We start from the raw sequence: 18003 nt of genomic DNA, 5'->3' as shown, positions 1-18003 counted from the left end.
TAATATACATAATTTTTGGAAGCCCCCAATATGATATCAAACAACAGCAGATTTTTGAGGGAGGAGGTTTCTGATATTGGAGATAGTATGCAGTCATTGATACTTTTATCTTCATAAATCAGTTTAATTCCTTTTTGAATTCTTTCGTATTAGTAATCCTCTCCAAGTTTTATGCTGGTTAATTTATGAAATTTCTTATTTGGCTTATTAAAAGTGCTTTATTTTGTTTTTCCTGAGTCTTCAGTCTATCAGATTCATTATATAATTGAGATTTGTTGGATAATCCTTGGATGTCTCATTTTCCCCTACATTATGTATAGTTTTATAAATGTTTTTAAACTAAAATTCCCTAAATGTTTGGGACTTCCCATATAGGAAATTTCTTCAAATCTACTGTAGTTTTTCCAGTGTATGATATCCTTTAGTAGATGCAGCAAACAAAAGTGCATGTAGCATTTCAAGTGTAATTCTCTCTATATCTGTGCAGTTGTATGCAAAAATGTAGGCAGTTCTGCTCAAACTGTATGTTTTCAGGAGCCCCTAAATGAATATGACTTCTTTCTGCATAATTAAGTGCATACTTACTAGTTAGAGATTCATTGAAACAACGGAGACTATATAGAGGTTCACTGAAGCTTCTGATAAGAGGTACCCAAACATTTACATGCAATAGCACAGTTGCATTTGATTTAGAGATATTTTCTTTTTACACTTTTTACACAAAAGCACCTTAATGTAGGATTCCTTACCAAATATTCCTCAGCTGATTCTTACTTATTTTCCCTTGATTCATGTCTTTTGTATTATGTTTTTTTCCTTATTTTTTAAATAATTCTTTTAACAAGAACTTTCTATCTGTTTCAGAATTTTTTTTCCCTATTACCTCAATACTATTCCCAAAGTGCATGTCACTCTGTATTGCTAAAACAACTGCAAGTCTTTAGAAAGGCAGTAAAAGTCTGGCACTTTTCTTGAGAATTTGAGGTTAGGATGATCAGCACTTCTGCAATACATTTGAGCTCCATATCATCAGATTTTAAAAAAAAAAATACTTGCTTTAAATTGGTTCTTTTTATTTTATTTCAGAGGTTTTTGTCGTTGGTCAATTATGTTATCCAGAGTAAAATTGTTTGAATTGGGTGACCATTATAAACGCTTTAAATAAGATAAACTATCTGCAACACAAAAATGGCATTTTTTTCCTTCATTACTTGCTCTGTGTTAATTTTATCCAAGAAGTAAGCTTAAGCCTTGTGACTCAGGCAATAGCTTTAATTTAACAGTAGGGTATTAGCAAGTTTACAGCATTAGAAGGCCTTATCAATATTGCAGATAGCAGCAGGCACATTATACTAGCTGAAACTAATAGTCCAAAGATGTGTAACAGATATCATTTCTAAGTATAGCACATTATGACAAAATCCAAGTATTGTTTTAGGGTGAGGGTGGAGTTCAAAATCTAAATGTTGAGGAGTGTTGGGTGCTGGGATGCTTTGATGGTAGATTTATGTATGTATGTATGTATGTATATGTATGAATTTGTTTGTTTAATGTGTTATGGGCTGCCCATTTATGGTACATAAGATAAGATACATTTTAAATAAATGTATACATATATAAATGGCAGTTTGGGAGCATGCTAAAACTATCAACGTTTCCTCAGACAACCTTATGTAATAATTTCAAGATAAACTTTCTAAACCAGTGGTAGCGAACCTATGGCACGAGTGCCAGAGGCGGCACTTGGAGCCCTCTCTGTGGGCACGCACACCATCATCCCAGCCCTGCCTCCCATCACAGCCCCGTCCTCACCAGCAGCCCCCCCTGGAGGAGAGTCATCCCTGGGTGTGGCCTGCGCGGAGCAGCATAGCCAAGCACATGTCAGCTGGGCAGCAGATGATGCTGAGGGGCACGGGCAGAGGGTGTGGACACCATGGTGCTGCCGGGCCTCCTGGGCGATCTGCGGTGGGCTATGGATGGCCCTGAGGGTGGGCAGGATGAGGGTGGAGCAGGGCGGGTGGGCAGAGCGGGGGTGGGGCAGTTTTGGGGCACTCGGTCTCTAAAAGGTTTGCCATCACTGTTCTAGACAATAGCAAAAATGAATTTGATATTAAAGCTAGTCTGAGAGTAGTGCTAATAATGGCAACTATCTCCCCGAAACATAGTGGAAAAAACAATTACCGGTATAATTTTGTTTTGTTTTAATGGGTAAAACAAATAGGTATTTCCTAGTCCAAAACGCAGGAAGATATAGTCAGTTTTTTTAGAAAAGCAATGGAATTTGAATAAACAATGAATCTTTCGGGGGAAAGTTTGTCTTTTATATGTTATGATTTTTGGATGAGTTAATAATACAGATTTAAGAATAAAACAAACTTTAGAAATAGCTTAGAGTTGGGCGAATAAATGGTCCAGTTATTAGCAGTGTAAAGTATATGGTGTTTTTATAGCACTCTTCACCGAAAAATGTAAGATTTTCTCCTAGGTCAAACTGCCAAAACTGAATTAAGTATAGGGAGAAAATACTTTGAGAAAACAAAACAATTGCAAAACTATTTTCTTGGAGAAATCTGTCCAAATTTCAACAACAATGTTTCTATGAATGTATGTAGAATTCTTAATATTTGATGATAAAGGTAAGGTTGAGGGTTAGAGAAAATGTACAGATATTCATGCTCTTGGATCATTTTCTTTTTAAAGGAGTTTTCCAAGTCCACTCTAATTTGTTCATTTTATCTGCTAGGTCTACCAATCAGTACTTATGCCAGGTATTGTTACCGAAAGCTGCAAAAAGTAGCAATCACTGGAGGCAAAAAAGTGAGTAATTTGAAATATCCTAATTTAATTTAAATGAATACTTTTTTTCTTTTTCCTTTTTTGTCACTATAACTATTGAGATTGCTTTTATCAGCAATGAGAATAAATAGACTAAAAAGTACAGATGTACATTCTTATTGTACTACTATTAAGGGACTGAAAACAAAATCTGAAACATTTTACTGGATCTTCTTTATGGAAAAAATATGGAAGGAAAGAAAAGTAAATCTGAGAAGGACTATTAAATAAAATCAGGTTTGGGATTCTTTTAAATATGTTGAATAGACATGCTAAAATACTTTAGCAGTCAGAATTAACTTTGTATAAGATTTTGTATTGGTAACTACTAGCAATTAGTGTTGAAAGTATTGAGTCAGGGAGAGCAGTGTTTTGAATCAGAATCAGTATGTTGCAGCTAATTCTGTGGATGCTGCCATCAAGCTTGGAGTATGCATAAATGCATGCAAATTGCCTCTGACACAATCTATGATAACTCTTATTTTCAGAATATCTTAATGTTTTGATGGAATAATTGAACTCAACATGATATTGTATTTTTGGAAATACAGTAAAGATAAACAATATATGTCAAAAAGAGCTCTTTGAGTTAAAGTTAATTTGTCAAGTTCAAAAAGGCAAAAAAGCACTAGTTGAACAAAACAGAATGAACAAAACATCTAATTTCCTTTCAGCTTTTAAGAGGAAAAGAAAGGCATAAAACCAGTCTTGATGTAACATGAGAACTTTGAAAGAGCATTTATATATATTTCCATGCTAGCTAAAGTTAATTAAGTTCCCTGGTTAATGATATAAAAGCAGCAATGTGTTGGGTTACAAAGTAGAGTTTAGATTAGAGATCTGCACTTGCATATAATAAGATACTTCGGCTAAAATTGGACTGGTTGAACTTGTGACATACTGATTAAGATTTGCCCAAACTAATTACATATAGTCCTCATCATCGGTCATTTAACAACTGTTTGAATTTATGAATGATGTCAAAAAAGCTACTTATAGCTCAACCTTGAAGTTATGACTGCCACATATCCCCTGCAGTCATCTGATCTCCTTGCAGGCACTTAGCAACTTGAACATCCCATGGTCATGTGACCATGATTTGCAATGTTTGTTGCTGATTTCCGGCAAAAAAAAACCCAACCCCACTCACCCATTCGGAAAAATGGATTATTTTAACAACTATGTGATTTGCCTAATACACGGGTGTCAAACTTGCAAAGTCATGTGACTTGTGACATATTGCGACTTTTTTCCGATTGCTGGCAAGGGGGTGGGCGTGGTTTTAGCATGACATATCCAGCCCCCGGGCCAGCAGTTTGACACCCCTGCCCTAATAGTTGCAGTGATTGTCTTTGCATCTGTCATAAAAATGCTCAAAAATTGAGTCCAGTCATGTGGTGCCTCGAATTACGACCACAACAATTAGTCTATACTTTCTCCTCCTTACTGAAAAACATTAGCAATGTTAGACAGTAAAGATCAATTTATATGGCCCCATCATGTCGAGTGGAAGACTGACTTGAAATGTAAGAATAATAAATGATAAAGAGTAAGAATTAATTATAACAAAAAAAAAGACCTATGCTTATCTAGGAAACTAAGAGAAACAGAAGATCTGTATGAAAGTGCACTGATTTTATTTGTTATGATAGCTTATTTACCACTTTATTTCCAGAGACTCTGACCAGTTTACAGCATCCGTAGAATAAAATTAAAACAAAAAAAGAATCAGTACAGTAATACTCAGTTGGTCCAATTCCCTATTTGTGGGTATCATGAACTTACTTGTCTCTACATTGTCTAAAAAGGCAATAAACTGAGAATGGTTGAAATAGGGTTAAGCGTTCTGTTGTAGATGGTGCATAACTGAAGGAGCTAAGCTTGGCATTCCAAAGATGGCATTCCTCTGGTAATGAGACTGAGCAAACCCTCTCCCCAGATATTACTAGACAAGCAGATCCAACTCAGTAGTAGTAGTAGTAGTAGTAGTAGTAAAGTTGGAAGGGACCTTGGAGGTCATCTAGTCCAACCTTCTGCTCAGGCAGGAAACCCTATACCATTTCGGACAAATGGCTGTCCAGTCTCTTCTTAAAAACTTCCAGTGTTGGAGCATTCACCGCTTCTGGAGGCAGGTTGTTCCACTGGTTAATTGTTCTTACTGTCAGGAAGTTTCTCCTTAGTTCTAGGTTGCTTCTCTCCTTGCTTAGTTTCCACCCGTTGCGTCTTGTCCTGCCTTCAGATGCCTTGGAAAATAGCTTGACTCCCTCTTCTTTATGGCAGTCCCTGAGATATTGGAACACTGCTATCATGTCCCCCCTCGTCCTTCTCTTCATTAAACCAGACATACCCAATTCCAGCAGCCATTCCTTATATCTTTAGCCTCCAGTCCCCTAATCATCTTTGTTGCTCTTCTCTGTACTCTTTTCTAGAGTCTCAACATCTTTTTTACATCGCGGTGACCAAAACTGGATGCAGTGTTCCAGGTGTGGCCTTACCAAGGCATTGTAAAGTGGTATTAATACTTCATGTGATCTTGATTCTATCCCTCTGTTAATGCAGCCTAGCACTGTGTTGGCCTTTTTGGCAGCTGCAGCACTCTGCTGGCTCATATTTAGGTGATTGTCCACTAGGACTCCGAGGTCCCTCTCATAGTTACTACTATTGAGCAAGGTAACCCCTATACTGTACTTGTGTATTTGGTTTTTCTTGCCTAAATGTAAAACCTTGCTTTTTTCACCATTGAATTTCATTTTGTTAGATAGTGCCCAGTATTCAAGTCTGTCCAGATCCTTCTGTATCTTAAGCCTGTCTTCTGGAGTATTGGCTATTCCTGCCAGCTTGGTGTCATCTGCAAATTTGATAAGTTCCCCATCTATCTCCTCGTCCAAATCATTGATGAAGATGTTGAAGAGCACTGGGCCCAGAACAGAGCCCTGGGGCACCCCACTACACACTTCCCTCCATGTAGATGCGGTTCCATTGAGGACCACACGCTGAGTACGGCCGGTCAGCCAGCCACGGATCCATCTGGTGGTGATGCTGTCTACCCAACATTTTTCTATCTTGTCAAGTAGTAGGTTGTGATCTACTTTATCAAATGCCTTACTGAAGTCCAAGTAAATTATGTCCACAGCATCCTGTGATCCATTAATTTTGTCACTTGGGCAAAGAATGCAATAAGATTTGTCTGGTGTGATCTATTTTTGACAAACCCATGTTGGCTTTTAGTAATGACTTTGTTTGCCTCTAAGTGTTCGCTGATTCGTTGTTTGATTATCTTTTCCAGGATCTTCCCAGGTATTGAGGTCAGGCTGATAAGTCTGTAATTTCCTGGGTCCATTTTTCTCCTTTTTTATAGATGGGAACTACATCAGCTCTTTTCCAGTTCTCTGGTAGTTCCCCTGTGCTCCAGGATCTTTGAAAAATATAGTTCAATGGTTCTGAGATCACATCTGCCAGTTCCTTGAGAACCTTGGGGTGTAATCCATCTGGTCCTGGTGATTTAAACTCATCTAGGGTGGACAGATGCTCACTTACCATTTTCTTGCCTACCTTAACTTGTGTTTCTAATCTGTTTTTTACAGGACTGTTTTTGATAGGTTGGACTGTTTTTTCCCTTTGCATAAAGACAGATGCAAAAAAAACGAGTTAAGTAGTTCTGCTTTCTCCCTGTTGCTTGTCACCTTCTTGCCATTTTCTCCTACTAATGGACCAATCATTTCTTTAAACTTTTTCTTGTTTTTTACATGTTGAAAAAAGCTTTTTTTTTGTTATTTTTGACTTTGGTCACAAGCCTTAGTTCATGTTGAGCCTTGGCTTTCCTCACTTCATCTTTGGAGGCTCGGGCTATTTGCTGATATTCTGACTTAGATATGTGCCCCTCTTTCCATTTTCTATACTTGTCCTTTTAATGTTTCAATTTGTCAGAGAGTTCTTTATGCAGCCATGCTGGTTTCTTTTGAGAACTGTTATTTTTCCTCTTTGTTGGTATTGTTCTAGACTGGGCTTTTATTATCTCATTTTTCAAAATTTCCCAAGCTTCTTGAGTTGTTTTCCCCTTGAGGATTCTCATCCATGGAATCCTTCCCAAGCCCTCTCTTAAGTTTATTGAAATTAGCTCTCTTGAAGCCCAAGACTCTAGTTTGACTGTGTTCTATTGCTTGTGCTTCCATAATGTTGAATTCTAATATTGCATGATCACTTCCTCCCAGGGTTCCTATGTCTTCAACACCTTCTATCATTTCATCTCTGTTAGTGAGAATTAGATCCAAAATGGCTAATCCCCTAGTTCCCTTCTCTACTTTTTGGGAGACAAAGTTGTCTGCTAGGTTTGCCAGGAACCTGTTTAATCTTCCACTTGGTGCAGAGTTTGTCTCCCAGTTGATGTCAGGGTAGTTAAAGTTCCCCATTACTATTGTGATGTGCTTCCTACATATCTTAGTTAGCCGACTAGCAAAAAGTTCATCTATTTCCTCTGGTTGGGTGGCCTGTAGTATAACCTATGGCAATGTCATTCCCCCCCCCCCTTTTTATATTGACCCAAATGCATTCAAGACAGTTTTTATCATCGTTGTGCTCTATTTCTGTAGAGATGTAGTTATTTCTTATATAGAGAGCAACTCCACCTCCTCTTTTATTTGGTCTGTTTCTTTTAAATAATTTAAATCCCTCTAGCTGTGTGTTCCATGTGTGGGTTTCATCCCACCATGTTTCCGTAATGGTAACAATATCATATCTGCCCTCATTAACCTGAATTTCTAGTTCACCCTGTTTGCTGTTCATACTCTGTGCGTTGGTGTATAGATATTTGAGTCTTTTATGACCGGCCCTGTGTTTACTTTCTACATAACTTATGTGGTGCCTGAGTTCCCCTATTGTCTTACCACCTATTTGGTTAGTGCACTTTGTGCGGCACTCGCTATTAGAGTTTGATTTTGCTTGACAGCAAGGTTGGTATTCTTGTCCACACACACATCTATGTTTCATGCACTGATAGCCCTATAATTTTTAGATTGCCGGGGACAGGGTTGTTCTGTATCAGTTAACTCACTGTCCCCGCTGTTTAGTTTAAATTTCCCTCCAGAAAATCTGTGAATTTATAGCTGAGTAACTCAGTCCCTTTCTTTGATGGATGCAAACCATCTCTTTTGTACATCTTTTTATTGGACCAGCTACAGACATTGTGACTAATATATCCAAAGCCTTCCCCTTTACACCACTCCTTTAGCCACATATTGAATTGTGCTATGCACTGGCCTTTTCCATTTTGCTCCTTATACACTGGTAAAACCTCTGAGAAAGTAAGCCTACAGCCTATTCTGCTAAGTTCCTTCCCCAAGCTCTGGAAATCGTTCTGCACAGAGAATACATCTTTTTGGAACAGATTGTTAGTGCCAAAATGTACAATAGCCTCCACATCACAGTCCTTGCTGCCATTCTTGATTATTTTAGAAATACGCTTCTTGTCCCTACTGGCAGTAGCATCTGGAAGACACCTGACCTCTTTCGAAGCCTCTGTGTCCTTTCCTAAATTTACATCCCTTATAATTGAATCACCTACCAAAAGGTAGCTTCTCTTTTTGGATGCCTTTCTGTTCTTGCATGATTGATGTGTAATACCTGATTCACACTTCTCCCTGTCGAAATCTAGTTTTTCATCTCAGACCACAATTCCCTGCTTATTTGAGTTATCTTCACAAATACCTTTACCTGTCTCCTTAATGTTCCTATTAAGGTCAGCAAGGGCACTGTAACTGTTGCGCAGGGACACAGCGCAAGCTTTGTGTTTATGGTTCACAGCTCTCACCCTGCCAGATCCCACAGTTGTCCACATTGCCCTTCGCCTGCAGGATCTTTGTAGTAGAAGAGGCTGATAGCACAGAGGCTTACTAGAGTAGAGGGGCTGAACTGGACACCTAATTTCTGCCTGAAGAGCAGAGATTACAGATCCTAAATAAATAATCTGTCCTTGTAGACTAGTGATTTGTTTACAGATGGGGCGTTGTCTTACCTGAACGCCTTTCTCAGCATGATGATGGAGACTCCACGAATGGGTTTTGACTGTCTTCCTGCCCAATTAGACTAAGTCTGACAAAGTACCCACGCCTCCTGATGTGCCCTCCATTTCCCAGACATGACGAAGGTGAAGCTATGACGATAGTCCAATGTATTAGCTCCCCTACCCCTAGCACTGGCCCTGATGGACCTAAAAGGGGTGGGAGTGGAGTCTCCATCCTCATGCTGAGAAAAGGCATTCAGGTAAGACAACGCCCCTTCTCCAGGATGAGGATGGAGATTCCACGAATGGGACATCCAAAGCTACTCTGTCCCTATGGGAGGGAGTTGGTCTGGGCCTGTGTTCCACTTGATGGCACCACTTGTTGGAGTACCCTCAGGCCAAATGCCTCCATGGGGGCACATTTGTCCAGTTTGTAATGTCTCACGAATGGGGAAGGCGAAGACCAGGTCACCGCTCTACAAATATCCCCAATGGATGCCTGTGATGCCCATGCTGCTGATGTTGCCGCGCTATGGGTGGAGTGAGCAGTGATATGATCTGAGGTTGACAGGTAGTGTGCCTGGTACGCTCTTGCAATGCAGGCCCTGATCCACCTGCCAATCGTTGAGACTTTCTCCCCTATGGAAGAAGGCTGAAAGGAGATAAAGAGTGCCTCTGACTTACAGTAGACTGAAGTCCGTTAGAGGTACTGTCGCAATGCTCTTCAAATGTCCAAGGTGTGCCATTGGCATTCTAGCCCGTGGGCTGGATAAGGACAAAAGTTTGGAAGAATCACCTCCTGTGATCTGTGGAACAAGGAATTTACCTTTGATACAAAGGAGGGTCCAGTCGAAGGACTACCCCGTCACTGCGAAAAACGCATAGGTCCTCTCTGGCAGAGAGAGCGGCCAGCTCTGACATGCGTCTGGCCGATGTGTTGGCTATGAGGAAGGCTACCTTCATTGTTAAGAACTGAATTGAGCATGACTTAATGGGCTCGAACGTTGGTGAGGTTAGGGCTTGCAGGACCCGTGAGAGCTTCCACGAGGGATAACAATGAACCACAGGTGGCCTGGTGTTGTTTGCACCCTTGATGAAGAATCGCATCATAGGGTGCTGAGCCAATGGTGCCGAATTGTCACGTGAGTACCGTGGAGAGAGCTGCCACCTGCCTTTGGATAGTGTTGGGAGTCAAGCCCTTGTTTAGTCCTTCCAGTAAATACTGAAGGATTCTGGGTATGGTGATGGTTGAAAGCTCAAGGTGGTTCCTTGTGCACCAATTGCAGAAGTTCTTCCACGAGGAGTCGTAGATTCTGTTGTTTGAGGGGCGTCTAGCGGCTTGGATCATGGAGATAATGCCCGCCGAATAGGATTCTCCTGTCAGGAGCCGCCATTCAAGTGCCAGGCGGCTAACTGGAGCCATTGAGGGTCCGGGTGCTGAAGGACCCCCTGGCTGAATGCTACGCGATCTGAGGGGATCCTCCATTGTGGAGAGACCGAAAGGCTCACAAGGTCGGCAAACCACCTGTTCCTGTATTATTTTCTGGATGGTCGCCGGGAGCAGAGGGAGAGGAGGAAAGGCATAGAATAGGCTCTCAGGCCATGGGCTGTGTAGGGCATCCGCTTGTTCTGCCCCTGGGGAACGGAACCTGGAGAAGAAGCTTGGGAGTTGTGCATTCAAAGGGGAGGCAAATAGGTCCAACACTGGGGGACCGAACTTCTCTGAAATCTCCCTGAACAGGTTGGGATGCAGGCACCACTCTGAGTGGTCCACTGTCGCTCTGCTCAGGTTATCCGCCTGCTGATTTGCCTCCCCCAAAATGTGTTTTGCCTTGATGGAGGAGAGGTTGGACTCTGCCCAGGAAATCAGTTGTTGGGCCTCGGACATGAGGGCTCTGGACCGAGTGCCTCACTGTCGATTCACATGGGCCTTTGCTGCTACATTGTATGTGAGTATCAGGACATGTTGTCCCCTCACCCTGTTGCCGAAATTGCGTAGTGCTAGGTGTATGGCTCTGAGCTCTAGCCAGTTTATGTTGTGCTTGAGGTCCGTTTGAGACCATCAGCCCTGAGCTAACTGTGACCTTAGGTGGCCCCCCCAGCCAAACAGACTGGCGTCTGTCATTAGGATAAGTCTGTCTGGTTCCTTGAACAATGAACCCTTGGTCACTGCCGGGGAGGTCCACCACTGAAGGGACTCCACGGTTGAGGCCGGGACGGTTACCTTCCTGTTGGAGGAACTGGTACCCTGTCTCTGAAAGGGGAGTAGAAACCACTGGAGAGGTCTGGAGTGTGACCTGGCCCATGGCACAATCCTCATGCAGGATACCATTTTCCCCAGCAGTTGGGACAGCGCGACGAGTGTGACTCTCTGCTCCCTGCGTATCCGTCTGACCAGAGTTCAAATACTGTCTCTGTCAATGCTGCAAATACTGTATATTCTTGCTTTGACAATATGCAAAACTGTTTGGCATTTATTGGGTTAATACTTAGCTTAGACTGGGCGGGGGAAAAAGCCCGGGAAAGAAAGAGGAAGTAAACTTTTGACCTTCTCACTAATTGGATAATGTGACCTGTGACTGCATGAGAAGGGAGGGGTTGAGCAAGGAAAGCTTGATGCCAGCGACCGGAAGTTCAGATTCTGGCATTAACCAGTCCAACATGGTGACCGGCAAAATTTGTAGCTCTGCAAATAAAGACTTTAGGAAACATGCCTGAAAGTTCTTTGAAGTGCTTCATTAGTCGGAACATGTGACATCATGCCAGAATCCACACTCTTTTCAAACGATCTACGTCCCGATTTATCAACAGCAGCCTCGGGGGAGATCTCATTATGGAGAAAAAAAAAATTGCCTGAAACCAGCCCCGTAGCTGCAACAGTTTCCCCGGGGGGGAAAGCGACAGCCAGCAAGTCGGGGGAGAGAGAAATTTGGCAGATTTCCCAGCTGAGAGCTAAGACTTCAAAAGCAGCATGGACAGATAACACAGTTATGGGTGAGTCATTGGAAAGATTTCAAAACTTAGAAATGAGAAACAGAAAACAGTCCCTACAAAGTGAAACCTTCATCCCTAAGAGAGAGAATCCCAGTTTGAATCCTCTGCAGCAAAGGGGAAATTGGGTTCCCCAGCAAGTGGCTGATCCATGTCCTCTGAACTTACCACAGCCAATAGAGGCCTTGCAATGTCTTGGGGTGGTACAGAAGCCAGGAAATCAGCAGCTGGGGGGAGAACAGCCACAGCAAGGAGGTTGGCCACAGCCCCCAAACGTGCAACCCCTGGGCATAAATCTGCAGCCAGGTTGGGGCCTACAGCAACTGGGGTGGCCACAAGAGCGATGGGGAGCCCAGCAGGAAGCCTGTCAGACCCTGCCTTTGCCAGCCAGAGACCCCAACCCTGAAGAGAGGGTGAGTTCCAGTCTGAGGCATCTGCAGCAATGGGTAGATGGGTTTCCCCAGCAGATGGATGATCAGCAGCAGCAGAGGGCACCACCACCCCCTGCAGTCCAACAACAGAGAAGACCACTACAACCCCCACTTGCGCAGCCACCATTGGGAGGCCTACAGCAGCAGGGGGTACCATCCAACCCCGCTGGCCAGCAGCCATGGAACCAGCCCCAGTGGGGGCCACAGCAGCCTATGTTTGCACCACCCTTCAATGCAACGTTTGATGGGGACCCAGAGAAGCTGATTTTTTTCCTCAACCAAGTGCGTTCTCATCTAAATCGCTGGGCCTATCTCTATCCGGAACCAGGGGCCATGGTTGACGTCATTGGGGCCAACCTGGAGGGAGAAGCATCTGAATGGCTGAACAATCTATATAGCGAGCAAGCCCTCGAATTGGAGGATCCCCATCTCTTTCTCTTAGGACTGAGAGAACGATTTGAAGACCCATCCATCGGCCTCAAAGCAGCAGGACAAATTCACAAGATAAAACAAGCAGGGAGGCCTGCCCTAGAGTACGTGCGAGAGTTCCGCAAGATGGCAGGTCGAATAGAGGGGTGGCCTGAGCAGTCCCTCATCCATCACTTCATCGAGGGATTAGATGATCACCTCTCCCAGGCTTGCATCTATCGAGAAGTACCTGATCGGCTGCAGGAGTGGTACCAGACGGCCGTGAAGCTGGATGTTAAGCTCTCTCGCTATAAAAAGCCTCCCCCACAGGAACCCGAACAGCAACCAGAGCTACCTGAACAGCAATCACCCCCACGAAAGCCTTCAACCACTGCAAGGGCTGAGAGACCCAGGCCACCTGCACGCCCTTCCTTCGAGTGTTTCCGGTGTGGACAAGGAGGACACCGAGCGGCCACCTGTCCAGTCCCCTACCCTCGACTGCAGAGCAAGCCAGGACCGGCGATACAAAAGAAACCTGCTCAGCGGCTACCAAGAGAAAAATCTAATCGACTCACGCAAGAACCAGTCGCCCAGGTTACACCCCACACACAGGAGGATGCCAAGACTCCAGGTGGACCTGCCCCTGCTCTTCCCTTCTTTGATAGCGACGATGAAGGAGAAAACGACCCAATGGTGAGTCAACAAATCCTGCCTTTTTCACTGCCCGCCAAACTTGTAATCCCTACGTCTGGGGCACAAATAGACTTAAACGTACTAATTGATTCGGGATGTACCCGCTGCATTATTAGTCTGGCGTTTGCCATGAAAATGGGCATAAGGGCAAAACAGCTTTCCAAACCGATGAGATTTGAGCAAGCCGATGGCTCCCTGATGGGAGGGACTCTTATTACACAATTAACGGAGCCCTTACGCCTAGAAATAGGTGCCCACTGGGAGTTTATTCGTTTCCTGGTGGCTCCAAAGATGACCGAGGCAGTGATCCTGGGACTAGCCTGGTTGGACAAATGGAAGCCTTTTATCTAGTGGGAGAAAGGAATGAGAATTGTGAGACTACCTATAGGGCCTGATCCCCCCATTGATTCAACAGATATTACCGGGCATCTTAGGCCACCCAATGAGCGAGCGCACATGGCCGTCTCACTGACCCCAGGTGAACCAGTCATCCCCAAAGAATACTTGGACCTGGCGGAGGTGTTCAGTGAAAAAGAATGTGATGCCCTACCCCCTCACAGACCCAATGACTGCTCCATCGAACTGGTGCCCGGAGCCAAACTCCCACGTCCGAGGATGTATGCTATGTCCCCCCTCGAAATGGAGGAGATGCAGCGATATGTGAACAAGAACCTAGCGAGGGGGTTTATTGAACGGGCCAAATCTTCCGTGGGAGCCCCTGTGTTGTTCAAAGAGAAAAAAGATGGGTCTCTTCGTCTCTGCGTAGACTACAAGGGACTCAATGCTGTAAGTGTGGAAAATAAATACCCCCTCCCCCTCCTAAAGGATTTATTGACCCACCTGGCTAAGGGGAGTGTCTTCACTAAGTTAAACCTAAGAGAGGCATACTACCGGGTGAGAATAAAAGAGGGAGACGAGTGGAAAACTGCCTTCAACTGCCCTACGGGGAGCTATCAGTTCAAAGTCATGCCATTTGGACTACAGGGGGCCCCAGCTGTATTTATGCAGTTGATTAATGAGGTTCTACATGATCACTTGTACAAAGGGGTTTTGGTGTATCTTGATGATATCCTGATATACAGCACAAACATGAATGATCACATAAAGCTAGTGAGAGAAGTGTTAAAGAAACTATTGAATGCCAAGCTTTATGTCAAATTGTCAAAATGTGAATTTCACCGAACCCAATTAGACTATCTTGGCTACCGAATTTCCAATGAGGGTATTGAAATGGATCCGGCCAAGGTAAAAACTATAATCGAATGGCAACCCCCAAGGACTCGCAAACAGCTCCAAAGCTTTCTGGGTTTTGCCAACTTTTATCGTCAATTCATCCCTTCTTTTGCCGAGATTGCCCTTCCTCTTACAGAACTACTCAAAACAGGCAAAGGAGGAGGGAAGCCACGACCGGGCCAACCACTAGCATGGACAATGAGCTGTCAAACAGCTTTTGAGAATTTAAAGAGACTATTTGCCGCTGAACCGGTTCTAAAGCACCCCTGCCCAGGGGAACCCTTTGTGATTCAAGCCGACGCCAGCGATGTGGCGGTTGGAGCAGTGTTACTTCAAAAGAACAAAAATGGGATCCTGCAACCCTGTGCCTACACCTCTAAGAAATTCACTGAGAGCGAGCGAAGATGGGCAATCTGGGAAAAAGAGGCCTTCGCAATTAGGTGGGCGCTATTGAACTGGCGACACTATCTAGAAGGGAGCAAGGTGCCATTTGAGGTATGGACTGATCACAAGAACCTAGAGGCACTGAAAACTCCTCGCAAATTGTCACCAAAGCAAGTACGGTGGGCACAGTACTTTAACCGCTTCAACTTCACTCTAAAGTACATACCAGGAGGAAAGAACTTTCTAGCTGATGCGCTATCCCGGTTACCCCAGTACAAAAGTGAACGAGAGCAGGTTAACGAGGCAATTATTCCCAATCCACAAACTGTCACTCAACTTACACCTCGCAGGGTCCCCAATCCGGATGACCCTGGAGTGAAGAAAATAAAACGAGAGCTCCTCACTGACCAATGGTTCAAAGATAATCAAGCGTCCCTAACATGCAGGGATGGCTTGACTTACAAAGGGGGGAAGTTATATTTGCCAGAAGCGCTCCGTCTAAATGTTCTCAAACACAGCCACAATGTAAAGCAGGCTGGACACTTTGGATATTTGAAAACCCTACACCTCACCCGCCGGCAATTTTGGTGGCCGGGGCTGAAAAAGGACGTGGAAAACTTTGTAAAAAGTTGTACTGTATGTGCTACAATGAAAAGAATCCCGGGGAAAACTCCTGGGTTACTGCAACCCGTGGCAGACCCTTCTCAACCCTGGGAAGAAATAGCTATGGACCTTATAGTGGACCTACCTGAAAGTAGGGGAAATTGCAGTACTTGGTACAATGGAAGGGAGACCCATTGTCTGAAGCCACATGGGTGAAATCTAGTGAAGTGAACGCTGACAGATTGATCAAAAGGTTTCATGTGAAACACCCCAACAAACCGAAAGATAACCCTTAACATATGCTTTTGTTTACTTTACAGGTTCTGTCCTTCTTGTAAGGGGGGCCGGATGTCAATGCTGCAAATACTGTATATTCTTGCTTTGACAATATGCAAAACTGTCTGGCATTTATTGGGTTAATACTTAGCTTAGACTGGGCGGGGGAAAAAAGCCCGGGAAAGAAAGAGGAAGTAAACGTTTGACCTTCTCACTAATTGGATAATGTGACCTGTGACTGCATGAGAAGGGAGGGGTTGAGCAAGGAAAGCTTGATGCCAGCGACCGGAAGTTCAGATTCTGGCATTAACCAGTCCAACATGGTGACCGGCAAAATTTGTAGCTCTGCAAATAAAGACTTTAGGAAACATGCCTGAAAGTTCTTTGAAGTGCTTCATTAGTCGGAACATGTGACATCCTCGACATTCTGGTGAAAGATAGACCCTGCATAGACCCTGTGTCTATGATCGCCCCTAGGTGTAGAAGATGGGTTGAGGGTTCCGTCTGGCTCTTTTGGAAGTTCATTGAGAACCCGTGGTCTTGGAGTGTCCTGATTGACAAGGCCAGGTCTGAACGCGCCCTCTGTAAGGATGTGGACTGGATGAGGATATCGTCCAGGTAGCATTGAATCCTTATTGGAACCAGTCTTAAGTGGGCGGTCAGGACTGCCAATATCTTTGTGAACACCCTTGGGGCAGAGGCGAGGCCAAATGGCAAGGTCCTGTATTGGTAATGATGGTTCGCGTAGCAGAACCTGAGGAATCTTCGATGGCTGGGGAGTATGGGGATATGAAGGTAAGCCTCCGTGAGGTCGATAGATGTCAGGAGATCATCCTTTATGATGCTGGCCAGAATGGATTTGAGTGTTTGCATCTTGAACCTCTTGTAGACCAGATGTGAGTTTAGTCCTTTCAGGTCTAGGATGGCTCTCCATCCTCCCGAAGCTTTTGGGACCACGAAGAGGATGGAATAGAACCCCCTTCCTTGTTGCCCCTCCGGGACTGGTTCTATGGCTCAGAAGATGATGGATGGCCTCGCTCATGAAGCCTATCCTGGTGGGGTTTCTGGGAACTGGGCAAGAAATAAACCGTTCTGCGGGATAGGAAGCAAACTCAAGGGAAAGACCATACCTGATTGTATTGACCACCCATGTGTCTGTGGTGGTGGCCTCCCATTCGCGAGTGAATAGGGAGAGTTTGCCTCCTAAGGGGAGGGCCACCCTGGAGTCACTTGTTTCTTCAGAAGGGGCAGCCACCCCTGCCTCGAAAAGGCCGCTTGGCCTGGAATTGTTGTTGCGACCTCGGTACGGGGCGCTCGGCCAGGCGGTTGGAGCTTGAGTGGAAAGGGTGGTTATTTGGGATCCACTCCGATTCAGAGTCTGATCTAAAAGGCGTCTTACGCAGGTATGGGTTGGCCTGCCTGTCTGCCCTTCTATTGAGGTGGCCAGTACTTTGCGCTTGTCCGTTTTCAACTAAGGGTTGAGCGCCTCTCCAAACAGCTTTCTGCCGGTATAGTGGGCGGAAGGCAGGTGCCACTTTGACTTTAGGTCCGCTTGCCAGTGTTTGAGCCATAGAAGCCTGACATCCAGAAGCCGTGACATTGGAGACTATTGCTCAGGAGGAGAATCTTGCAGCATGTAGTGATGCGTCCACCATGTATTCAGATGTGGCCACTAACTTATCCAGATTCTGATGAGCACAAACCTGGTCTGGGGGAATCAAGGCCTGGAATTCATGAAGCCATATGATGGAAATTCTGGCAAAGAAGGAGGTGGAGGTGGATGCCTTGACCAACCATGCTGCTGCTTGATGAGACCTGCGTAAGGAAAACTCAGATTTCCTGTCCTCAGCCATGTCTCCTGACACCGTGGAAGAAGAAAGAATTGGAGTTAGAGAATTTTAAACGGACGGGACCTCCAGGAGTTCTGATAATGCTGGAGCGACATTGAACAACCTCTTGTCCGTCCCCCCCATAGATGGAAAGGTGCCCAGGGTCCCCCATTGCTTCTGGATGGTATTTAGGAAGAATGGGAGACAAGGAATATGTCTTTCCGTGACCGTCGGCTCACAGAAAAAAGGCTTTGAGCTCTGACTGGGAGAAGGCACCTGTTGAGGTTCTGGATTGGGGGAAATTTTGGCCGCAGTGATTGCC

The 18003-nt window shown here is 44.5% G+C and overlaps 1 protein-coding gene across 7 annotated transcripts in view; it reads left to right on the top strand.

The window, feature by feature from the left end:
- LOC120296999 (rho GTPase-activating protein 39-like) overlaps positions 1-18003 on the top strand; it is a 130753-nt gene that overhangs the window by 103649 nt on the left and 9101 nt on the right. For all 7 annotated transcript variants that reach the window (XR_005553652.1, XM_039319102.1, XM_039319098.1 and 4 more), the window contains exon 6: positions 2744-2817. Coding sequence is in view for 6 of the 7 variants with exons in the window: in XM_039319102.1 (XP_039175036.1) it covers positions 2744-2817 (74 nt within the window). In the remaining variant the exon portion in view is untranslated. The remainder of the gene's footprint in view (positions 1-2743; positions 2818-18003) is intronic.

Source organism: Crotalus tigris, unplaced genomic scaffold (assembly GCF_016545835.1).
Source record: "Crotalus tigris isolate CLP2741 ecotype Arizona unplaced genomic scaffold, ASM1654583v1 scf7180000022411.5474196:2289641, whole genome shotgun sequence".
NCBI classification, from domain to species: Eukaryota; Metazoa; Chordata; class Lepidosauria; order Squamata; family Viperidae; genus Crotalus; species Crotalus tigris.
The sequence above is the reverse complement of the archived record's forward strand: the minus strand, read 5'-3'. Positions and strand labels throughout refer to the sequence as shown.